We start from the raw sequence: 24,950 nt of genomic DNA, 5'->3' as shown, positions 1-24,950 counted from the left end.
CAAAATTATATAGATCGTTTCACAATTTAATGTTTTAATAAATTTGCACCACGCTGAGATTCAAATGACGCTCATCAATAAAATGGACTCAGTGACTTTTGAATACACGCCCCAAAGATTGATGCTCAACTGATTGAAAGATTGATACCAGCATGTCTTGGGATACTTTGACACTTATATTGAGATATATTTATTCTTATTTTCTTTCCTTAAGCTTAAGTGCAACACAAGCAACATAATGCGTTGGAATGCTTTTGAATAATGAATTGAATTTATTGGGAATAAAATAAGTGCATTACAAAAGTGTCTGTTTAACCCGTTCGTATCAAGTGTCTTAAGCGATCCCGCTTTCCAGGAAGAAGGCTTTCGCAAATCTCTTCAACTTGTTTAAGTTCTGGCGATGACGGTGTTGGTGAAGCGTACCTGCACCTGTGCCGTAGCCATGTTGGTGTTGCCGCGGGTGAAATCGGGCAAACTTCTAACAGTGGTTGGCATGCGGCGATCGAACGGATAGCCCATCGCACGACGATCGGGGTACAGCTGATCACGCAGTCCGCAGAACGAGTGTGAATCGTTGCAGTTAACGTTCCTGCAGAGAGTCGAACAGTTTGTCAATGAGAAAGAAATACAGCGAGAAGCTATAGTGGGTAATTGCAAAAGGCTATACGCACTCATCAAACTCCTGGTTGACGGTATCGTCGGCATAGTTCGAGATCATGGCGAACAGATCGAACTGCATGCCTTCCGGTGAACCCTTGGGGATCAGCAGATGATGCGGCCAGCCACAGTTGCAGAAGCGGAACATTTCCGTGCTCGGTTCGTTAATGTTGGACAGCGCAACCTGACGGAACGTTCTCTCGTACGGGATGGTCACGCTGGACTGTTCCGAGCGGCGCACAATGTTGTTCGTACCAGCATTCACTGAAATGCAACATCAAACAACGGTGTTATCAGCCTGCGGTTGGTCTATCACAACAGCGAACAATTGTCTTACAGTTCACGGTGAACTTGTCCAACTCCACCATCAGCAGACGCTGCTCATCCATGGTCAGCGCAGTGTTACGTTCGTCCACCTTCGGTCCGATAAAGATGCGGCATGTACCGCGACGGGTGGCGCCAGTGTTGTTGTTCACAGTCAGTCGGAAGGTGAACGGTGCGTGCTGCAGATGTGTGAAGGACGCAAACACATTGCCTTCCGGTCCGAAGTCAAGACCAGTGGCCAGATCGACCTGCGATCGCTGCCAGTACGTCAGCAACACGTTAGCCGGCGCGTTGGCTCGGTTCAGCTGAACTCCCAGCGACTGAATCTGGACACCGTCGTAGTTGAGCTGGTTGACGTTGTACGGCTGAAGGGTGCGCTTGTAACGATGGAACATGTTGTCCACCTGGGAGTGCAGACGGTAGAACGTAGGATCGCGCATCGCCGTCTGGAACTCGCCAATCACACCGTAACCCTCCAGGAACCGGTTATCCGGATCGTGGCTGTACGCAAGGATGTTGTGCAAGTTGCCGTGGTAGTTTCCGTAGAACTGGCTGTTGACGGAAAGGGCCGACGGTTCCATGATGTTGCCCAGCACATCAATACCGGTACGCTCATCCAGAGGAATTCGATTGCCACCCGGCTACGTTAGGAAGAATGTAAAGGACATTGTATTTGAATGTAAAGTTAACCCACTGAGACAATCAACTTACTGCAACAACATATCCACCGTCAATGCTCTCCGCAATACGAGCCTCCGAGCGTTCGAGATCGCTCACGGTGAAGACAACGCTATCATCCACACGGTTGATATCCTGTTTTGAGAATAACACATTCCTGGCTACAATGTTTGCCCAATAGAAGGTACTATGCTGGACGGTACTTACCCTCAGGACCGTGTTCTGCGGACGTGGTGGGAAAGCACGGTTGTTCAAGCTACGGATGATCTTGGGGAAGTATCCTTCCGGCACAGGCTCGCGCAAGTTGGTCAGCGGGCGTACGCGAGCAAGACGATTGCAGAAACGTTCCACATTGTAGCGAGCGATCAGCTGCTGATGCATGTAGTAGAACAGCTCTCCGCGACGATCCTTGTTCACAACATTGCTCGGTCCTTCGCCCGGGTACACCAGATGCCAGTGCCAGTGGTGAAGGTTCACGCCGATATCCTCGCGGAAGTACGCCAGGCGCTGTTCATCTTCCCGATCCGAAGCCGTATAATTCAATGGAATATCGATAGTCATCTAGGCGATACGATAAGAGTGCATTAAATATGTGATCTTCCCGGAGCCAAACTCGATCCCACTTACTCTGTTTTCCGCCTGCACAATGGAACCCTCCTCGCGCAGCTTGGGGAAAACGGTCGGATCAACGAACGAATCGGGGAACAACTCCAGGAAGGACGGAATGTTCAGATCCTTCGTATCCGGCCGATGCTGGATAGCGACCGACAACGCGTACTGGAACAGGATCGGATTCAAACGGTCACGCGAGTAGGCCGCCGCGCTCATCAGCGTATCCACGTCCGGCTGGGTCATGAACAGATTGATGAGGTCTCCCGCAATCTGACGGTGCTTGGGGTTGAACAGCGAAAAGCCACCCCGGCGCGGTACCACCTCGGCAAAGGAAATGCTCGGTGGCGTTACGTTGCGCACCGGAATGCGCGTATCGGCATCGTTACCGAAGCGGCTCTGCAGCGATGCACCGATCGGGCGGTAACGCTCGGTAAGGAAGTTCTCCGGCAGATCGACCACGGTTTTACCGTTGTCCTTCGGGTAGAACGTCGGCTCCAATGGGCGCTGCAGCAGGGCTAGAAGGTTCCTGTTGTTGGACATCTTTACTGGCGCTGGATGATGGTGCTGGGGGCACTATTGAATTGTTCTGCACACGCTTTACAGTCGGCTGACCTTGTCAAACTGTTGATGATGCTGTTGATTTGCATCGCTCTTATATACCGAGTTAGATTGCGCGCACAAAACCACAAACTAGCCTAAATGTGACGATAATTTAGAAGCATTATTTTGACTTAAAACCGCTACTATCGCTTGCCTTCTGCGGTTCAGTTCAACGAACGAATTTGACCGAAAATTATCAAGATTTCATTTGCTGCATGCATCCTAAGTGCTGGCCAGAGCTGTAAAAGTTTCATTGAAGCATTTGTTTGAAGTGTTTGTTAAATGAACGTTGGTATCCAATCGATCTGATGATTTCCATTTCCATTGGATGGATGGTCCATTAAAGCATGTGTTTCGCACCGTAGAACTTGTACACTATGACAGTTTTAATTTAATCGTATTGATTGGTCTCTGAGTTTTTTTAACTACGAACTTTCTTTCGAACACATCTCATATACATTACAAAGTTATTAAAGGATCGAAGTGCTTCTATTGAAGCTGTTGGTATTTAAATTTATTGTATTTCATAAGAGCTTTCCTCAAGGATTTTATGGTATTATGGTACCCGTTTCATATCACTAAACAATTTACAACGTTATTTCTATCCGTAGAATGAAAAAAAAGGCCTAGAAATAGTTTGATTGCAGAGTAGAAATATACACAAATAGACAAATCGTTCACTCGTTCACTTAAAGGTCAGTGTCTTCACTTCTATGTGAACCTATCAGTCCTCCGTATGTCCTTATAGACAACTTATTTTTTTGGATTGTCTGATGAGTGAATCTTCACAGAGAACCTATATCCTTGCCAAGGAAGTCTGCTAGAATCAGGAGGCACCACACATAGGGAACTGCCCGATTCGTTGAAGTACCTACGGACTAACAACTCCTCAAACCTCAGAACCTATGCCGTGGGCCATCCCATTAAGACATTCACGTCAGCTATTGGTCTTCTAGATTCATGTATCCACTGAAAGCTTCAATTCGAAAATAATTCAATAAACAATACGTTGAATTTGCTTAACATGCTTTCAGCACATGAGCACGCAAGATAATCAATTCTTCTCATGACATCTTGGGGAGGTATGAGCCTCACGAATCTGAACGGCTGCCGCTGTAGACGCAGGAGGCTGTGAAATAAGCCTCTTATTTTGTATTTTTACATTTATTTCACCAAACATAATAATTCTTTCATCTGTTGAAGTAAGGTAGCAACTTGTAGCAACCTTTAGCAACTTCTTGTCTAGATATTCAAGCGGTTTTATCGGTTGTAGTTTTTATAAATGCATTATAAGTGTTTATTTAGAATATCAATATAGTTGCAATGCACTCTTATTCCCATTTCATTCCTATCATTACCAATAGTATTATGGTCGATCGATAACACTGTTCATGAACCGTAAGGTGACCGTAGCTAGTCGCATGTTTCTGTACGGTGCAACGAAATCGCCAACCGATCGTACGCTGTTTGCTGCTCGTCTGTCGAACGGAAAACCCATCGCACGGCGGCTTGGATAGACGCGGTCTCTCAATCCACAGAACGAATAAGAATCGTCACATCCAACGTTCCTGTGGAGTTGGTTAAAGGGAGAAAAAGAGAAAACCCAGCACGTATCAGCTACCATAGCAACCAATCACATGCCATAGCAACCAGTCCCATTCTCCACCGCACTTACTCGTCATACTCCACGCTAGCGTTATCGTCCTCAAACCGGGAGACCATCGCAAACAAATCATACTCAACGCCGTTCGCATTCCCTTTCGGCAGCAGCATATGTGCTGGCCAACCGCAACCACAGAATCGCGATTGCACGTTGCCCGCATTGGCCTGCACAACGTTCCCAAAGGTTCGCTCGTACGGGATGGTGATGCTGGAGCTACCCGATCGTCGTACGATAGTGTTCACACCGGGGCTTACTGGCAAAAACGAAATTATTCATTATCTTTGCCGCGGGATGAACGAACGTTATATGCAATGCTCACAATTTACACGGAAGCTGTCCAGTTCGATGGCCAGTGTGCGTCGGTCGTCAAACGACAATGGGCGTCGCTGTTCGTCCTGGCGTGGCAGCAAAAAGATGCGTATCGTGTCTCGTCTGCCACGCGCAGACGTGTTGATGCGGAGTCGATAGACGAACGGTGCAAACTGCAAATGGGTGAAGCTAACGAAAGCAGTACCGGCCGGTCCGAAGTCTAGCCCGGCACCGAGATCAGCCTGCGATCGCTCAAGAAACGTCACCAAACTGTTCGTAGCGCCATCGGTGCGATCCAGTTGCGTTTCTAGCGCATCCAACGTAACGCTGCTGTTGGAGAGCTCGGCTGAAGTGTACGGAGCGAGCCGACTCTTGTGCCGGAGAAACAGATTATCGACGTGCTTGTGCCACCGGTAAAACACCGGATCGCGCATCGCGGTCGCTACTCCTCCCATCACACCGAACGACTCCAGATAGGTGCCACGTGGATCGTGGACGTAAGCCAATAGTGTGTGGCCCGAATTGTGCAGATCACCGTATAAGCTACGGTTGATCGAAAGCGCCGATCGTTCGATAATGTTGCCCAGTATGTCGATTCCTCTAGCGTTATCCAACGGCACTCGGGTGCCATCGGTCTGTAAGTATGGAAGATGATCAATAAACAGTTTGTGACAGAAAAAATCACTCTCCAGCACATACATTAACGGCGGATCCGGCATCGATCGCCTCTAGCACACGTGCAATCGACGCTTCAATATCGGCAATTCTAACGTCCGTTCGGTCACTGGTTCGGACCACATCGCTCACGGTCATCCCCGGATACCGGGCACAGAATGGGCGATTGTTTGCCGAGCGCAAAAGTTTCGGATAGTAAGCCTCACGGAGCGGTTCCCGTAGATTCGCCAACGGTTCTATACGTCCAAGGCCCTGGGCGAAGCGATCCACTTGGTAGCGGGCTAGTAGCTGCTGGTGCATGTAGTAAAACAGCTCCCCGCGACGATCCTTTCGTACGACTTCCGGTGGTCCAGACCCGGGGTAAGTCAAATGCCAGTGCCAGTGGTGAAGGTTCACCCCGATATCTTCGCGAAAGAAAGCCATTCGCTGTTCCGGTTCATCGTCGTTTGCGGTAAAGTTCGTCGGTATGTTAATTGCCATCTGCAAGAGAGAAATGCACTCTGTAGTAAAATACATCAAAAAGGATAACATTCACCTACCCTGTTCTCATCCAGCACAATCGATCCTTCCTCCATCATCCTGGGGTTGGTGGCTGGATCGATAAACTGATCGGGAAAGAGATGTAACATCGACGGTACCGGTACGCTCTTCGTATCCGGACGATGCAACAATGCCACCGACAGTGCGTACTGAAACATGGGCCCATTTAGACGATCACGAGCGTAAGCTGCCACATCGACCAACGTGTCCGCATCCGGTTGGTTTAGAAAGAGCTTCATCAACTTCCCTGCCGCTTTCCGATGCTCGGAATTGAACAGCGAAAACGGATCACGACGTTTAACCCACGAAGCGAAGGATAGGTCCGGGAGTTCCTTCAGATCGCGTATGGTTACCACCGTGGGCTGCACGCCCGTATCGTTGCTACCTTGCGTCGAAGATGGTGAGTTCGGTCCGAAACGATTGGCCAGATTTTGCCCTATCGGACGATACCGGGACGTTAGGAACCGCTCCGGTAGGTCATAGAACAGCGTGCCATTGTTTTTAGATAGAAACAGTGGCTCCAGCGGATGTTGTAAAAGGCCATGAAACTTTTGTGTTAAATCAGCCATACTAGCTGCTTGCAAAACAACAAACTTAGCGCGTGACAAGTAGAACAGTGATTTCGCCCTCTATCCACATCAGGCGCTATATATATATATATACAGAATGGCAATGGCACTCAAAACTTAATTGATGCATTTTACAGCACATCTACTGCATGGTTTTTGTGTGTTGCAGAAATGATAAAAATGCTATCCAAACGTGCAGTGAAAACCGCAATCATTTTTGGTAACAATGACCCTGCCAAAAGCTGGGGAGCTTCAGCTCTTTTAACGACCTTGAAAATTGGAAGTTCAATTGCAGTATTATCTACTAGTATGTAAGGGTGTAATAATCTTCATCTTCATGAGGTTTTTCATCAACATTTTTAACTGATAACCTTACCCTATCTTAGCGAGAATCGCATCAGAAAGCCTGCAGATATAACTTTAGTTAAAACAGTGTGAGATTCGTACACGAGCACTTTCCGCTAAACGTCCCCAGATGATGCAAAAATCATCGCTACATTCGAAACGAACGTCTGTAAATCTTAGTTAGTTTTACATCTTTAAATGAAATTTTCACACTAGATGAATGAGATATTTAAAGAATTATCAAGCGAGGACCCTTCATGAAAACCCTCAATTTCGTCCAAATAAATCAAGTAACCACGGATGAAAGCAACATAAGCAACAATTTTGAACGGTGAGCAACGGAGATCATCTTTGAAGCATCTTAATCTTGCCGTTAGGAATTTCAGCAATCAAGAATCACCTGGCGTCTTTCTACAATTTTAGATTTCAAGAAGGAGATTCCGAGACATGGAGGAATCTCAAATATTTTACGATCGAAACACTATCATTGTTCGTCATCACTCCCCGCCAGCAATAATGATCTCACAGCTCCGTTCATTTTTCATATGCAGCACTTTATTATTAAATTATAAACATTCATTTTTCATCGTGTATCTGTATGCTTTTCATCAGTAAGAAGAGCCTTGGCTATGGATTATAATTAAAGCGGTATTCGAAGACTAGAACAGTCAACCAACTCCACGATAACACTCAATAGCGATGTGACAGCCGTGTATGCCTCAGGTTCTGGCGATCACGGTATTGGTGAAGCGAATGTTCACCTCAATATTGGCCATGTTCGTGTTCGGGCGCGTAAAATCGGACAGTGCACGCATCGCAACAGGAATCCGGCGATCGAACGGGAAGCCCATGTGTCGCTTATCCGGATACAGCTGATCACGCAAGCCACAGAACGAGTGTGAATCGTTGCAGTTGATGTTCCTGTAGCAAAACAATAGCATTAGTACCTGTACGTCCCAAAACGGATGTCCCGTGAATGCTCACTCATCAAACTCCTGGTTAACGGTGTCATCTGCAAAGTTCGAGATCATTACAAACAGATCGAACTTCATACCCTCGGCCGAACCCTTGGGGATCAGCAGATGATGCGGCCAGCCACAGTTGCAGAACCGGAACTGCTCCGTTTCTGGCAGATTAATGTTGGACAATGCCATCGGGCGGAAGGTTCTCTCGTACGGGATGGTTACACTGGACTGCTCCGACCGGCGCACCAGATTGTTCGTTCCAGGAGTCACTGTGGGTACGTAAGCGTAGTGAGTTGATGTTGAACATAGTCACAGATGGCGTGGTAAGAACACATACGATTGACGCGGAATTTATCCAACTCCACCATCAGCAGACGCTGCTCATCCATGGTCAGCGGAGTGTTCCGTTCGTCCACCTTGGGTGCAATGAAAATGCGGCATGTACCACGGCGTGCCGCCCCGCTAGTGTTGTTTACCGTGATCCGATATGTGAACGGTGCGTGCTGCAGATGCGTGAAGGACGCAAAAACATTGCCTTCCGGTCCGAAGTCAAGCCCGGTTGCCAGATCGATTTGCGACCGCTGCCAGTACGTCAACAACACGTTGGCCGGCGCGTTGGCTCGGTTCAGCTGTACACCAAACGATTGTATCTGCACCCCGGCATATCCCAGCTGGTTGGTGGTGTACGGTTGAAGGGTGCGCTTGTAACGATGGAACATGTTGTCCACCTGGGCGTGCAGACGGTAGAATGCTGGATCGCGCATAGCCGTCTGGAACTCGCCCACTACACCATATCCCTCCAGGAACCGGTTCTCCGGATCATGACTGAATGCGATCAGATTGTGCATATGTCCGTGGTAGTTTCCGTAGAACTGGCTGTTGACGGAAAGGGCCGACGGTTCCATGATGTTGCCCAGCACATCGATACCCGTCTGTTCGTCCAAAGGAACTCTGTTTCCTCCAGGCTGCAAAACAAAAGCCAGAACCAGGAGATCGGTTCAGTTTCTTCTAAATCTGCTGCACTTCAAGTGCACTTCACTTACTGCAACAACGTAACCACCATCGATGCTTTCCGCAATGCGACTTCCCCAACGCTCAATGTCGTTTATCGAAAGAACCACATCGTCTTCGATCCGATTCAAATCCTGCAATGAACATGCGAAGTGCGATAGTTAAGTCATTTCCCCCATCGTTTTCATCTCGCACAAACCTACCCTCAGGATCGTGTTCTGCGGACGAGCGGGAAACGCACGATTCGTCAAACTTCGAACAATCTTCGGGAAGTATCCTTCGGGCAGTGCCTCCCGTAAGCTGGTCAGTGGACGTACACGAGCCAATCGGTTGCAGAACCGGTCGACATTGTAGCGAGCGATCAGCTGCTGATGCATGTAAAAGAACAGCTCTCCGCGACGATCTTTGTTCACCACATTGTTGGGTCCTTCGCCCGGGTACACCAGATGCCAGTGCCAGTGGTGAAGGTTCACGCCGATATCCTCACGGAAGTACGCCAAGCGCTGTTCTTCCTCCCGATCCGAGGCAGTGTAGTTCATTTTAATGTCTATGGTTATCTATAAACACCAGAATTCGTATGAGAAATATTCGGAGTCAGCCTTTTTATCTAACACTTACCCGATCTTTTTGTGCAACGACCGCACCTTCCTCTCGGAGCTTCGGGAAAGTGGTCGGATCAATGAACGAGTCCGGGAACAGCTCAAGGAAGCTGGGAATGGGAAGGTTCTTCGTATCCGGCCGATGCTGGATCGCTACCGCCATCGCGTACTGGAACAGTATCGGGTTCAGGCGATCCCTAGCGAACGAACCGGCACTCATCAGCGCATCCACATCCGGCTGGCTGATGAACAGATTGATCAGATCGCCCGCAATTTGGCGATGTTTCGGAATGAAGAGCGAAAAATCGCCCCGCCGCGGGATCGCCTCGGCAAAGGAAAAGTCCGGCAGGTTCGATGCCCGTACCGCAATGCGCGTGTCCGCGTCCATTGAAAACCGGGTTTGGAGCGATTCTCCAATCGGTTTGTACCGTTCGGTAAGGTAGCTATCCGGCAGATCCACGACCGTTTTACCGTTGTCCTTCGGGTAGAACGTCGGTTCTAGAGGGCGCTGCAGCAAAGCCAAAAGTTTCCTGTTGTCCGCCATTTTCACTTGCGCACGAAGATCGCTTCCCAAGAGATCGCTCGCTATTTGAAGCTTGTAAACTCGGTGACTGTGGCACAACACCGTTTGTGATGCTGGCAGTACAAACAGGCCTGCATTATATACCATTTTGCAATGGGGCTGCATTCTCACGCTAGCATGCAATTCTCTTGCTAAAAATGGGTCTTTTTTGCGGTTGAAAACCACTGCAATTGCGATAATGCATTTTTATCTGCATCTATTAATGTGCATTGGCGTAAGCAACGTATTAAAGGCCAACGGAAAAAAACGCAGACTACTTGGATAACTCGGAGCACTTCGGTGTGTGCGGTGAGTTTGTCGAAACAATTTGGATAAGAAACTGCCAAGCGGGGATGTCAAAAGATTATTGCATGTAAAGTAAAACTGTTTAGTATTTCATGGATTCTGATCAATCCCCTTTTGAGATTTGTGGCATACGACTCATTGGAGGTCTAAAACAAGGGTGTTCTTATCGATTTCAATATTGGACCGGCTCTTGTCCAAGGTGCGTTATTTCATGTGTTTGACATTTTAAGCAAGTTTTAAGGTTTTCTATGAGTCTTAATTGGGTATGAGTCTTGTCTTGTGCAAACAGGTGTCTTGACCTATCCACCATGTACGTTTGTCCAGAATTACTTAAGCAATATAACTATCTACACGCTCGCCTTTTGTGATGTGAGATATCTCCATAATGTGAGTCACCAGATAGACGGTAAAGGTTTATTTTTTACCTCAATAGGTTCACTCACTTATCTAGCGCCACTATGCTCCGGACATGTATGTAATAAGACTGACCCCGGACAATCCAGCTCAAGAAGTGTCTTGTTTGAACGTCGACACACAAGCAGATTGGAGCGGAGCTCACCGAAGTTAGACGAGTAAAATTCAAGGCCCGTTAGTGAAGTCATCTTACAATTTATGTGATCTTTTCACATAAAGGGACCGAAAAATTCTTCTCAGTCTGATATTGTCACTATTCAGATAAGAAATAAAGTACCTAAAACAGGTCTGTTGCATGCTCAATTATAAGTATATTTTCATTGTCTCAGTTTTTGCAAATCTTTTCCAAGCACATTTGGCAGGTTTCCATGTTCAGCGACTTGTCTTCTTCATATCCATATCTGGGTAGTCAGTTATGTACGCGAAATGACCGTGTTGGTAAACAGCACCTCCGCAACGGTGCGACTCATGTTGGAAAATCGGCCAACAAAATCGTTCATCAAGTGATCCTGGGCAGACGGCAAACGATCGAAGGGAAAGCCCATGGCGCGACGGTCGGGAAACAGCTGATCCCGCAAGCCACAGTACGAGTGTGAGTCGTTGCAGTTCTCGTTCCTAGAAGTGTTGGTAAAGCGTGTGTATAACGCAATATATATGGACAGATAAAGCGCAAGCTTCAGACACTCCACCGGAACGGAACTTACGGATTAAAACCCGGACCAACTGCATCATCCTTGTAGTCAGACACCATAATAAACAGATCGAACGGTTGCCCATCGGGATGGCCCTTGGGCAGCAGCATATGATCAGGCCAGCCACAGTTGCAGAACCGAAAGTTTTCCGAGCCGGCCATGTTGGATGCATCGATTCGCCGGAAAGTCCTTTCGTACGGTATGGTCACGCTCGATTGATCCGACTGTTGGATGATCCTATTCTCACCCGGATGCACTACGCACGAAAAATGATGCATTAATAGGCGCACCCAACTGCCCGAGTTCGTTCCGGCCTGGTTAGCAAATCTACTCACAGCTCACTACAAACTTGTCCAACTCCACCACGTAACGACGCTGCTCACTCAACAGCAACTGTTCGCCCTGGGCATCGTAAATGGGGGCCAGAAAGATCCGCACCGTGCCCTTCTTCTGCTCGGCCGTTTCATTGTGCACCATGATTTGGTACGCGAAGGGCGCATGCTGGATGTGGGTAAACGTTGCCACCACGTTACCATGCGGGCCAAAGTCTAACCCCGTCCCCAGATCCACCTGCGTCCGTTGCCAGTAGGTAAGCAACCGGTTTCTGGCCGCCTTGCCGCTCGTGATCTGTACCGTAGCGTCCACGATCGATACGCCGGGGAACGAAAGCTCCTGCTCGTTGTACGACGGAAGCTTCCGTTTGTGCATATCGAACACATCGTCCACGTGGTGATGGAAGCGGTAAAAGGTGGGATCGCGCATCGCCGTCGTAAACTCACCCATGACACCGTGCCCTTCGAGGTACAGGTTGTCCGGATCGTGGATGTACCCGATGAGGACATGGCCGAGCGAATGGTAGTTACCGTAGTACGGCACATTGACGGAAAGTTCCGAGTTTTCCACGAGATTTCCCAGCACATCGATACCGTTCGTTGCGTCCAGCGGGACCCGCGTGCCGTCCTCCTGCAGAGGCGAAATATGTGTGTTTATCGATTGAAAAGAAAAACAGAGCGGAGAACTAAAAAAGGATGTCTTACTGCAAGCGCGAATCCTGATTGTATTGCCTCCTTGATCTTTCCCAACGATGCTTCCAGCTCCAGAATGGTCGTGACAGCGTCATCTTCCGGCCGGTTGACATGCTGTGGGAGGAGTTAGTTTTAATCCGATCTCTTGCCCACGCTCCCTTGACTCCTCACTTACGCTCAGCACCATGTTGGCCGCCCGGCCGGGGTACGTTCTGTTCAGCGCACTGTTCATCAGCTTCGGAAAGTACGCCTCCGGGATGGGTTCGCGCAGATTTTTCAACGGTTTTGTCAGCGGCATTCGATTGCAGAACCGTTCCACATTGTAGCGCGCCGTGATCTGACGGTGCATGTAGTAGAACAGCTCACCGCGCCGATCCTTACCAACCACCTCCAGCGGGCCCTCCTGCGGGTACACCAGATGCCAGTGCCAGTGGTGCAAGTTCACACCGATGTCCTCGCGGAAGTACGCCAACTGCTGCTCCGGATCGGACTCCGATGCAGTAGCATTGTGCGGCACCTCGATGGCCACCCGTTGCCCCTGCTCCACGGCGAAACCCTCCTCGCGCAGCTTGGGAAACAGGGCCGGGTCGACGAACCGGGTGGGAAACATTTCCAAAAACGATGGCACCGGTACCGTGCCCGTATCCTTCCGATGCACCAACGCGACCGCAAGCGCGTACTGGAACATGATCGGGTTAAGCCGATCGCGCGCATAAGCCGCCACCGATAGCATCGTTTCCGGGTCGGGTTGGCCGATCAGATCCGCTATCAACCGGCCCGCCGTGTGCCGTTGGGCGGGATTGAACAGGTTAAAGTCACCGTCGCGCGGTACACGGGCCGCGTAGCTGAAGTCCGGCAGCTCTACCGGTTTGATCGTGATGTGGTGCTTCGCCACCGATCCGTGGTGGGCTTTGATGGCGTCTGCAATGTGTTGATAACGTTCCGGCAGATACTCGCTCGGCAGATCCATATAGACCTCGCCGTTGTACTTCGGATAAAACAGTGGCTCGGTTGGACGTGTCATAAGACACAGGAATCCTGTTTCGATGTCCGACATTTTGATTTTCGTTTTTTTTGTATGCACTAGAAACGTTCCGTGGAGGGCTGAAAGCACTGTCTGAAGTGACTGGCTAGCCTAGCTAAAGGGCCACATATTTATACCTAGAACGTTTTACACTGTAACGCAATGCTTAGCTATCATTGATTAGAATGCAAATAGCAACAGATGTTCGTACAGCGAAAGTTGAACAACTTACTTATCGTAGTTGTTACACCGCAGGCAAGTACATTGCACTTCCTGTGCACGTTGCGCATTGCAAGCAGATAAGCAATTTAACCGTTCGGAGTTAAGATTAGACCGGGTTAGGGATTAGTGGCTACCGATTTTTATAGCTTTAGATGTAAACTGTTTTTAGTTAGAAAACAAACATATTTTCTTTAGTAAAATTTTTCAAAAAATGCTATTTATTTACGAAAATTTCCAAAGCTCATTTTTTCTCTCTACTTGCCAAAAAAGGGTCGTCGCATTCGTCATTACTGTTTGGTACGGAAATTGCGCGCTGAAACAGTTACGTTCGCGCCACAACCGTATTGGTAAAGCGCACCGTCACCGTAGCGACACGCATATTCGGATACGGAGCAACGAAGTCCTTGAACGAATTAACCCCGTTCGGTACGCGACGATCGAGCGGGAAGCCCATGTTGCGGGCATCCGGGTACGTACGGTCACGCAAACCGCAGAACGAATGTGCATCGTTACATCCCATTTTTCTGGAAAAAAAAAAGATTTTAATGGGCAAATGAGTAACGTCGTGCAGGGCCGTACTGACCCGACGCTCGATAACACTCACTCGTCAAACAAGGGATTCACCAGATCCCGCTCGTGGTTGGACAGCATAGCGAAAAGATCGTACTCCACACCGATCGCGTCACCCTTCGGCACGAGCATATGCGATGGCCATCCGCAACCGCAGAACCGGAACGATTCGTCACCCGCGTTCGATTGGCCCACGTTGCGGAAGGTCCGTTCGTACGGGATCGTGACGCTCGAGTTTACCGAGCGGCGAATGATGTTGTTGGTGCCGGGAAGCACTACAAAACCACACAGTTAGCCAACAATGGTGGAATGGTTTATACCGATTCAATACCTACAGTTCACGCGGAAGGTGTCCATCTCGATCGAAAGCCGTCGTTGCTCCTCGAACGACAGCAGCACGCCACGTTCGTTACGCTTCGGTGCGAGAAAGAGCCGCACCGTGGCGGGCTTTGGTTGGCCAGAGTAAGCGACCTGCAGCCGGAAGTTGAACGGTGCGTGCTGCAGGTGGGTGAAGGTAACGAACACATTACCCTCCGGCCCAAAATCCAACCCCGCGCCCAGATCGACCTGCGAACGTTGCCAGAACGTTAGCAACAAATTCTTCACCGAACCCTGCCGATCCAGCTCCGTTTCGAGGCTGTTCAGGATGACGCCCGGATTGCTCAGGTCTGCTGAGACGTACGGCGCAAACCGTAGCTTGTGGCGCTGGAACAGATTGTTCACGTAAGTGTGCCAACGGTAGAAGATGGGATCGCGCATGGCCGTCGTCACGTCACCCATCACACCGAAGCTCTCCAGATATTCGCCCCTTGGATCGTGGATGAAGGACAGCAGGATGTGGCCACTGTTGTGCGTGTCGCCGTAAAAATCCCGATTCACCGACAGGGCGGAACTCTCTATAATGTCCCCGAGGATGTCAATGCCCCGGAAATTGTCCAGCTGAGTGCGTTGTCCACCTGGCTGTAAAAAATAGGGAATGCCCTCAAGATTACCTTCGGTGTCCGGTTATTCTCCGTTGCTTCATCCGAGATACCCACCAGTACGACTACGCCCGCATCGATCGCTTCGACAATGCGCTGCAGTTGACGCTCCACTTCCGCAATTACCACCCGCAGCTGGTCATCGGCCCGCTGGACATCTTCCATCGTCATGTTGATGTACCGTGCCGGGTACGTGCGATTGTTGGCACTTCGCAGAATCTTCGGATAGTACGGTTCCGGAACGGGTGCTCGAAGGTTGTTGAGCTGTGTCACATTGCCCAACCCCTGACTGTACCGCTCGATCTGATACCTGGCAACCATCTGCTGGTGCATGTAGTAGAACAGCTCACCACGGCGATTCTTGCGCACCACTCGATCGGGCCCATCGCCGGGATACACCAGATGCCAGTGCCAGTGATGGAGGTTCACGCCGATATCCTCACGGAAGTACGCCAACCGCTGCTCCGTCACGCGTTCCGAGGCCGTATAGTTCATCGGAATGTCCACAGACATCTGGACGGGGATGCAATAAAATTACCAGCTGGTCCCAAAAAACTCCAGCCACACAGTAACACATACCCGGTTTGGTTGCAAAACAGCCCGGCCTTCCTCCAGCATCCGGGGGAAAACGGCCGGATCGACAAACTGGTCCGGAAACAGGTGCAAAAACGAAGGCACCGGTACATCTTCCGTGTCCGTACGATGCAACACCGCACTGGACAGTGCGTACTGGAACAGTGGCCCGTTCAGACGGTCCCTCGCGAATGCCGCCACATCACCCAGCGTGTCTGCGTCCGGTTGCTCCAGAAAGAGCGCGATCAAACGGCCCGCAATCTGACGGTGCGCCGGAATGAACAGCGAAAAGGCACCACGCCGCGGAATGGCCTCGGCGAACGATAAATCCGGCTCCTGGATACTGTTGATCGAGACGCGATTCATCACAGGCGTGTCCGCGCTCGCACCCGTGGCCGGTACAGCGGTAGGCGCACCGAACCTATTGATCAAATTCTGCCCGATCGGTCGGTACCGATCGGTGAAGAAATTCTCCGGCAGATCGTAGAACAGTTGGCCCTCATTTTTGGGCAAAAACAACGGTTCGTAGGGATGCTGCAGCAGTCCGCGGAATTTGTCCCGAATCGTAGCCATCGTGCTGACAAGGGAAGGGTGAACCGAACACCGAACACTCTGGAGTCGTAGATTGAATGGCACTGTTTCAGCATCTTGCCAATTGAGCTATTTTATATCCATTGCCAAAAATTGTTCTGCCTAATTTAGAAACGCTACGCACCTAACCGCAAACACACACTGATAAGCGTTTCGGGAGTTTAGCTAAGTTTAACCCCAAGTGGGGAATGTGCTCGTAAATGTAGGATATACATTAGACAGAATGGGGACAACTGATGGTAGCTTTTTTAGTAGTCTGTAACTCGCTGCAGGTTGTAATGCATAGTTTTTAGTAGTGAATGCTTGAGGAGGTGTGTCTTAATGTTCTGGCTATCGGCTTTGCTTTATGCTAAACAAGCACCATGCAGTTAGTAATCTGATCATTAAGATGTCTAGGATGTCGTTACCTTCAGGAGGTTCAAACACCCTAGCTAGCTTCAAGCCTCTTGCTAAACACACATGGAATGGATCTAGTAAAATAGTAACGCCTGCCCAATTTTCGCACATTTATTAGCTCTTTGCAATATTCATTTTCATATTATACTTATAAGTTTATAATATCGCCTCGTCTTTTGGTCCTTATAGTGACTTTCACTCGTTCATCACAAAATGTGGTAGATCTATCCCTAGGGGCTTGTTGTGGCGTTAAGGTAGGTAGGCAATGTAAGTTTTATTCGTTAAATTTAGGATACACTCCTTAGTTAGGAAGTGCCCAAGTGGGCCACTTACGGTAGGATACATATAGGTGTGCACGTGATGGCTGATCGCTCTCTTTCTTCTGGTGCAGCGTCTCGAGTAGTGTGGCAATAAAGTGATTAGCTAAAACTAAAGCGGTGTAATATTATAACAGGCCAGTACCAGCACCATTGACGACATTCAAACTGTCTAAAACCTTTATCAAGACATGAGATCCAGGAGTTTCATCTGAACACTCTGAACCACTATTTGGGCCGATGACTTAAAGTTGATCCTGCTTTCGTTTTCTTCGCATCTTCACCAACCCAGCGTTAATCTGTGCATCTTATATAAGAATAACAAAGAGCTTGTCCGTTTCATAATCACGGCAAGAATATCATCAAAACACGTCGAATCGAAGTGCATAGATTCAGAGTTTCCTCAGAATCCTGTGATCGTCTCATTTAATCTAAGCGTAGAGATAAGAGAGACTCTATAATAATAAAGAGCTATTATAACTACTGATGGATACACAGTAAACTGTGTCCACGGCCTAATCCCTATTCATTAGATAAGAGTTTATTTACCTCCCGTTTTAATTGTTTAAATATGACAATCAAACACGCTCAGTATGTTCAAGCAAGTAAACATCAACACAGCTTAACAAATATTCTAATCATGCACCACTACTAACTACACAAGATGCGATATGCTCACCACCATTGAAACGGTATGGTCCATTGATAAGTCAGTCGTTTGTGATAGTGATAAAGGGAAAGTTCATTCTCTCTGAAGTTGAACATGCCCCAAACCACCATTCAACCACATAGCTGACCTTGAAAACAGCCATTTGATATTGACGTTATCGCTCGCCTATCGTGGCTACAGCTGCTGATGCATGGGAATTAACTGAATTGGCAGTGTAAAGTTAATGTTGCGGTTAGTTAAGAGTTCATTTTTATGGTTGTACACCATCAGATAGCTCCGTTTAGCGCGAGCGATTCAAGAACATACAACATGAACTCGCCCTTAAAACAAGGGCAAACGAATGGAGCACTGATTTGGAGAATGCACCTTAATTTAAGTAATAATTTATTTTTTTGACTCACAGGAGATATCATACACTTGAGTCGAGGGCGTAACAATGCCGGATATTATGCCAGGATGAATAAAATAATACTCCTAATTCGGTATAATTACAAGAGGTACAACTTCGATGAAGATGTTCCTAATCTTCGAGTGGGAATTCGAATAAGGCTATTAAGTAACTTGAAAAACTAACTTTACACGAAACGAGTAGAATATGATATTATCATGCTGCACATGGAAATAAGAAAGCATAGGGATTCGGTTGCTCGTAATTATGAAAGGTCCGTTTATTTAATCTTCAAACGCCCAAACAATCGTGCGACAAAGGTCTTAGTCAGCAAGCAATGCTCTTTCTTTAAGAACGTGCTATTACCGTATTTGTGAAGCGTATCTTCACCGGAGTGACGAACATGTTGACGTACGGTTTGGTGAAATCCAGCAAACTTCCAACCGAACCAGCCGTGAACCGATCGAACGGATAGCCCATGCTGCGTGCATCCGGGTAGCGTCGATCTCGCAACCCACAGAACGAGTGGGCATCGTTGCAGTTAACGTTCCTGTGGTGGGGCGAAGAGACACATGCAAATGTAAACCGATCCCGACCATACATTGCGCAGTCATAAGCTTACTCATCGAAATCCTCAACGCGGTCCTGCGTGTAATCCGACACCATGACGAAAAAGTCATACTCCAACCCATCGGGTGATCCTTTCGGAAGCAGCATATGGTTCGGCCAGCCACAGTTACAGAACTGGAAGGCTTCGTTCCGTGTCAACGACGAGGCGGCCACATTCCGGAACGTTCGCTCGTACGGGATAGTGACGCTGGATTGATCGGATCGGCGAACGATCGTGTTGGCGCCCGCATTAACTGAAAGACGACACAAAATGCAGAACTGTGAGCGTTGTCGAACTGTGAGCCTCCTCTCCAACACCACATACGAGTAACGGTGAACTTATCCAGCTCCACCATCAGACGGCGCTGGTCACGGAACGGCAGTGTTTGGCTCCGCTCGTTAGTTTTCGGACCGTAGAATATACGAACGGTGCCGCGCCTGGTACCACCGGCACGGTTGTTCACCCGAATCCGGTAGCTGAACGGTGCGTGCTGGATGTGCGTGAACGTGGCGAACAGATTGCCCTCCGGACCAAAGTCTAGCCCGGTGCCGAGATTCACCTGGGATCTCTGCCAGAAGGTAAGCAGTATGTTCATCGGTGCGTTCGCTTTGTTGAGCTGAATTTCAAAATTATCAACCGCCACATCGTTGAAGGATAGCTGGAGAGATAGGGAGGGTGCAAGATGAACGCGAGATGCTTTACAACGTCCGAGAGTAGCCATACCTCCTGCCCGGTGTATGCCGGAAGCCGTTGCTTGTGCCGCACGAAGATGTCGTCGATGTGCTGGTGCCAGCGGTAGAATACCGGATCGCGCATTGCCGTCGTATTGTCACCGACGACACCGAACCCTTCCAAGAACGAGTTGTCCGGATCGTGTATGTAGCCCAGTATGTTATGACCATTGTTGTGGAGATCTCCGTAGTACTGCAGGTTCACCGATAAAGAGCTCGCCTCCACCATGTTTCCCAGCAGATCAATGCCACTGTCGTTGTCCAGTGGAACACGCTGATCGGTCGCCTGTGGGAAGAGAAGAATAGTGACAGTTCCAACAGGTCCGAGAATCACCACTTCAGTATGCAGTTATGACTCACAGATTGCGCGTATCCATTATCGATTGCTTCGATAATTCTTTTCGTCCACAGGTCCATATCAGCGATCGATACAATGACTCCGTCTTCAACCCGGTTAAGATCCTGTTTTGGAAGACATAAAATGAGACCAGAGAAGATTACCGTAACGTCTAATGCAGGTCCATTTCTACCACCAACACCTACCCTCAATGTTTCATTCGGATGCCGGGCAGGGTAAGAGCGCCCATCAGAGCTGCGCGTTATTTTCGGAAAGTACCCTTCCGGGATAGCTTCGCGCAAGTTCCGAAACGCGACTACACGCGGTAAACCGTTCGCGTACCGCTCAGTGTTGTACCGGGCCATCGTTTGCTGGTGCATGTAGTAGAACAGCTCACCGCGGCGATCCTTGCGCACGATGCGATCCGGTCCGCGGGCCGGATACACCAGATGCCAATGCCAGTGGTGCAAGTTCACGCCAATATCCTCGCGCCAGTAAGCCAACCGCTGCTCGTCCACCCGATCCGAGGCGGTAAAGTTCATCGGGATCTCGATCGCACGCCGATCGCCCTGATCGACCAGCGTACCCTCCTCGCGCAGCTGTGGGAAAACGGCCGGATCGATGTAGCGGTCGGGAAACAGCTCCAGAAACGTCGGTATCTCCACGTCCCGCGTATCGGTCCGATGCATCAGCGCTACCGAGAGCGCGTACTGAAACAGTGGCCCATTCACACGATCGCGCGCGTACACGGCAATCGCACTGAGCGCATCCGGATTGGTTTGGTTCAGGAACAGTTCGATCAGCTGGCTGGCCACCCGCTGGTGACCGGGTTGAAACACGGAAAACCCACCCCGTCGGCTAATGGTATCCGCGTACGCTAAATCCGGCGCCGTAATATTCGGCAGCGGAATGCGCGTTTGGGCATTCGTGCCGTACCGGTTCTGCAATGCCGCCCCGAACGGGCGGTAGTGATCGGTAAGGTAGCTGTCCGGCACATCGTAGTACAATTGCCCATTGTTTTTGGGCACAAACGTGGGTTCGTACGGTCGCTGCAGCAGCCCCCGGAAGCGTGTATTAATATCCGCCATGCTGTTGGGAATTGAAAACTGAAACGACGCTTTACCGCACAACGAGCACTGTACACTGATGCAGCAAGCCGGACTACAAACGCCCTGCCCGCCAGCGTCCGTTTATATGCAAAACGATCGGCTTGGGGCAACGGTCAACAAACGCTTGCCGCCCAAATGCAACGATAAACTGTCCACCGCAAATAAACAAACGCTGTTTATCGTGGTTATACACTGCCAGCAGGGATAACCGTCACCGTAACCAGCGACCCGTTCGGGATTGGAGTGAAGAATTGACAAATAATAAGAACCACTGCTGATACCGAGAGTTTTCATTCGTCCAAAACGATAACGAAACAATGCTCCTAAGCACAAGAGGGAAGTTATTTGGGTGGAGTTTTATTTATCATGCCATTTATAAGATATTCACCAAATCCTTTGGCTCAAGTGCGTGCAATGACGGTGTTTGTGAAGCGAATCGACACGGGTGTCACAGCCATATTGCCGTACGGGCGCGTAAAGTCCTGCAAGCTGCCGACGGTGCTCGGTGTGAACCGATCGAACGGGTAGCCCATGCTGCGGGCGTCGGGAAAGCGACGACCACGCAAACCGCAAAACATGTGCGCATCGTTGCAGTTATCGTTTCTTCGCACAATCGTACAATCGAAACAGAAGCGTTAGAATAAACACATTCGCCCATTAAATACCTGCAGTCGATGCTTACTCATTAAACTCTTCCACGCGGTCCTGGTTGTAGTTGGAAATCATGACGAAAAAATCATACTCCAGACCGCCTGCCGAGCCTTTCGGTAGCAGCATGTGGGATGGCCATCCGCAATTGCAAAACTGGAACACCTCCGTCCCCGGTTGGCTCGATGCGGCTATGTTCCGGAACGTCCGTTCGTACGGGATGGTTAGATTCGATTGATCGGAACGTCTGACGATGGAGTTCTGTCCGGGCCGTACTGCAAAAATTCCATCATTTACTATCCAACTTCCCACAGAAAAAACGGTCAATCTGACTTACAGTCAACTGTGAATTTATCCACCTCCACCATGTGACGACGCTGATCACGGAAGGGCAACACCTGCCCGCGTTCGTTCGCTTTCGGTCCCAGAAACAAACGAACAGTGCCACGCCGCATACTACCGCTGCTGTTGTTCGCCTGTATCCGGTAGCTGAACGGTGCGTGCTGGATGTGGGTGAACGTCACGAACAGATTGCCCTCCGGCACGAAATCTAACCCCGTGCCGAGATCAAACTGTGACCGCTGCCAGAAGGTGAGCAGCACGTTCTTCGGTGCGTTCGCTTTGTTCAGCTGCACCTCGAAGGAATCCACCGTAATGTCGTTGAATGCAAGCTAAAAGCAAAGCAAGCTGGCGAATTAATACACGATTAGCGATATTTAAAGCACCAACATTACTCACATCAGCGTCTGTGTACGCTGGCAGTCGTTGTTTGTGGCGCACGAAGATGTCGTCGATGTGCTGATGCCAGCGATAGAACAGTGGATCACGCATGGTTGTGGTTAGGTCGCCCATAACACCGACGCCCTCCAGGTAAGAATTATCCGGATCGTGGATGTACCCCAGCATGACGTGCCCGTTCTGGTGGTAATCGCCGTAGTAGTTGAAATTGATTGAAATGGTGCTTGCCTCCAGCATATCCCCGAGGATATCAATTCCCTTGTTGTTGTCCAGTGGAATGCGATCTCCATTCGCCTAAACTCGAAGTAAAGATAAAGCGTTTGAATTTCGTTCGTCAAGGCTCTTCTTCGATGCTGCGATCTAACGCAACGGAGATCTAGATCGACTGATGAAGATGAGGATTTAGTATGCACTGCACTTTGGCACTACAAATAACCGACATATCAAAGTAAATTCTGGTGTGTCTTAAAGCCATCTGCCCAAAAAACTAAAAATAGTTGTGATCTCAATAGTGGCCAGTTCTACTGACCCACTGGCGCACGAACCAATGTGAAGATAACCTCTTAGTGAGTTTAATCTTACCGTCTGAGCGACCCCATTGTCGATTGCTTCAAAAATACGCTTTATGGAGACGTCCAAATCCGCCAATCGGATCGTCGCCTCATCCTCAGTTCGATTCACATCCTGAAATTGAAGAAAAAGTTAGTTTTCTCGATATCTTCCAACTTTGCTCACTCCGAACCTACCTGCATCAATTGATTCGGATAGCGGCACGAATAGGCCCGCCCGTCGGAACTGCGCACAATCTTCGGGAAGTAAGCCTCCGGGATGGGTTCCCTCAGCTGGCTGAACGACCGTGTCCGCGGCAACCCGTTCGCGAACCGTTCGATGTTGTACCGGGCAATCGTCTGCTGATGCATATGGTAGAACAGCTCACCCCGGCGATCCTTCCGCACAACCCGGTCCGGACCCGTCGACGGGTACACCAGATGCCAGTGCCAATGGTGCAAACTAAGGCCGATGTCTTCCCGCCAGTACGCCACCCGCTGCTCATCAATCCGGTCCGATGCGGTGTAGTTGGACGGGATGTCGATGGCCCGTCTGCTACCCCGATCCAACAGATTGCTTTCCTCGCGCAGCTGCGGAAATACGGCCGGATCAACGAAACGGTCCGGGAACAGCTCCAAAAAGCTCGGAATCTCCACGTCTCGCGTATCGTCGCGGTGAATTAGTGCGATCGCAAGCGCATACTGAAACATTGGCGCATTGACGCGATCACGCACGTATGCCGCCATTGCACTCAGCGCGGTCGGGTTGGGTTGATCGAGAAACAGTTGTATCAGCTGCCCAGCGGCCCGCCGATGGCCGGCATTGAACACCGAAAACACACCTCTACGACTTACAACATCCGCAAACGCTAGGTTCGGTGGGGTAATGTTTGGGAACGGCACACGCTGTTCCGCGTTGGTGCCGAAGCGATTCTGTATCGAGGGTCCATACGGGCGGTACTGGTCCGTCAGGTATGCATCCGGCAGATCGTAGTACAGCTTACCATCTCCCTTCGGTACGAACGTGGGCTCGTACGGTTTCTGCATCAAGCCACGAAACAGCGTATTGTTATTAGTCATCGTACGAATGCAACGAACCCGATCGCGTTTAGCACAGCTGCTTAGCCGCAATCTCTAACTGACCCACTGCACCAATTGTGGCGGCTTTATATGCGTGCATAAAATAGTGCGCGCATCGTTGATCAAGCAACAATCAATCTCTGTGGTTTCGTGTGTCGGGAAATAGAAAGCCACAACACTCTGGAGGCTGTTCAGTTTATCTGCAGCTTGTTTACGGATGTAAAGTTCCCACCGTTAGATACGTTTCACGGTTCTAACGAGGAAGCAAACGCTCCCGACCCGATGCTGCTGCATTATGACGCATCGCAATGTTCCGCGCCGAATGGTTTCATTATTATGGTTACTAGTTGTATATGTTTATTGAATATTTGCTTCAAGCAATACACTACTCGTTCAACACAGAAATACTGTTCCTCTGAAGACTCGGTTGGCACCCACTCTTTGTCAAGCGTCTTTTTTCTTAACCGCCTAATGTTCTCGCTTACGCCTGCCTGCCTAAATCGTGTTTGGTGTTTTGTTTTGTTTAAAAGACTTTTGGCTAGTAAAGCGCAAAACCTGTTGCGTGATAAAGCGTAACTAAGGACGATCCTTTCCGTGTGGTTAAAAACGCTAATGTTAATAATACTTTCGCTAAGTAATACCTAATCGAACGGCCATCTTCGGCAAGAGATCCTTAACTGATATACTGGTATTGCAGTAAGTAACGCATAACGCGAACGGTAACTAATACTGAGGAAAATGTTGCTACTCATGCGTGTAACGCGTTAACTAAATTTTGCTTCCTGCTCTCGCTAGTCTAGTGGGACAGTTTTATTTCGCTGGTACGGAAAGGATCAAATAGGAACTGGAAGGTTTATTTCTGGTCCCGTCTA

The 24,950-nt window shown here is 49.3% G+C and overlaps 4 protein-coding genes across 4 annotated transcripts; all 4 read right to left on the bottom strand.

Annotated features, from left to right (window-relative positions):
• Positions 1-387: 387 nt before the first annotated feature.
• Positions 388-6,627, bottom strand: LOC128713123 (phenoloxidase 8-like). Its single transcript, XM_053807986.1, has 11 exons — positions 6,058-6,627; positions 5,543-5,998; positions 4,854-5,478; positions 4,547-4,787; positions 4,244-4,439; positions 2,287-2,835; positions 1,867-2,220; positions 1,693-1,794; positions 995-1,622; positions 672-921; positions 388-589 (listed from the first exon to the last, which is right to left on the bottom strand). Exons 1-11 carry the CDS (start codon positions 6,625-6,627, stop codon positions 388-390), a joined length of 4,173 nt encoding a protein of 1,390 aa, XP_053663961.1.
• Positions 6,628-7,691: 1,064 nt separating this feature from the next.
• LOC128713122 (uncharacterized) lies at positions 7,692-21,043 on the bottom strand. The gene is made up of 24 exons (XM_053807985.1): positions 20,162-21,043; positions 19,979-20,080; positions 19,611-19,904; positions 19,212-19,545; positions 18,900-19,140; positions 18,644-18,827; positions 18,464-18,498; positions 15,922-16,492; positions 15,400-15,855; positions 14,698-15,322; positions 14,397-14,637; positions 14,119-14,316; positions 13,803-13,843; positions 12,722-13,584; positions 12,559-12,660; positions 11,857-12,484; positions 11,534-11,777; positions 11,251-11,444; positions 9,567-10,201; positions 9,152-9,505; positions 8,981-9,082; positions 8,275-8,902; positions 7,957-8,206; positions 7,692-7,893 (listed from the first exon to the last, which is right to left on the bottom strand). Exons 1-24 carry the CDS (start codon positions 21,041-21,043, stop codon positions 7,692-7,694), a joined length of 8,406 nt encoding a protein of 2,801 aa, XP_053663960.1.
• Positions 11,243-13,603, bottom strand: LOC128710757 (phenoloxidase 8-like). Its single transcript, XM_053805610.1, has 5 exons — positions 12,722-13,603; positions 12,559-12,660; positions 11,857-12,484; positions 11,534-11,777; positions 11,243-11,444 (listed from the first exon to the last, which is right to left on the bottom strand). Exons 1-5 carry the CDS (start codon positions 13,601-13,603, stop codon positions 11,243-11,245), a joined length of 2,058 nt encoding a protein of 685 aa, XP_053661585.1.
• A 422-nt stretch (positions 21,044-21,465) lies between the features above and the next one.
• On the bottom strand, positions 21,466-24,078 carry LOC128710758 (phenoloxidase 8-like). Its single transcript, XM_053805611.1, has 6 exons — positions 23,197-24,078; positions 23,033-23,134; positions 22,451-22,744; positions 22,050-22,383; positions 21,747-21,987; positions 21,466-21,667 (listed from the first exon to the last, which is right to left on the bottom strand). The coding sequence occupies exons 1-6, from the start codon at positions 24,076-24,078 to the stop codon at positions 21,466-21,468; spliced, it is 2,055 nt and encodes a 684-aa protein (XP_053661586.1).
• Between the last annotated feature and the right edge of the window lie 872 nt (positions 24,079-24,950).

Source organism: Anopheles marshallii, chromosome 3 (assembly GCF_943734725.1).
Source record: "Anopheles marshallii chromosome 3, idAnoMarsDA_429_01, whole genome shotgun sequence".
NCBI classification, from domain to species: domain Eukaryota; kingdom Metazoa; phylum Arthropoda; class Insecta; order Diptera; family Culicidae; genus Anopheles; species Anopheles marshallii.
The sequence above is the reverse complement of the archived record's forward strand: the minus strand, read 5'-3'. Positions and strand labels throughout refer to the sequence as shown.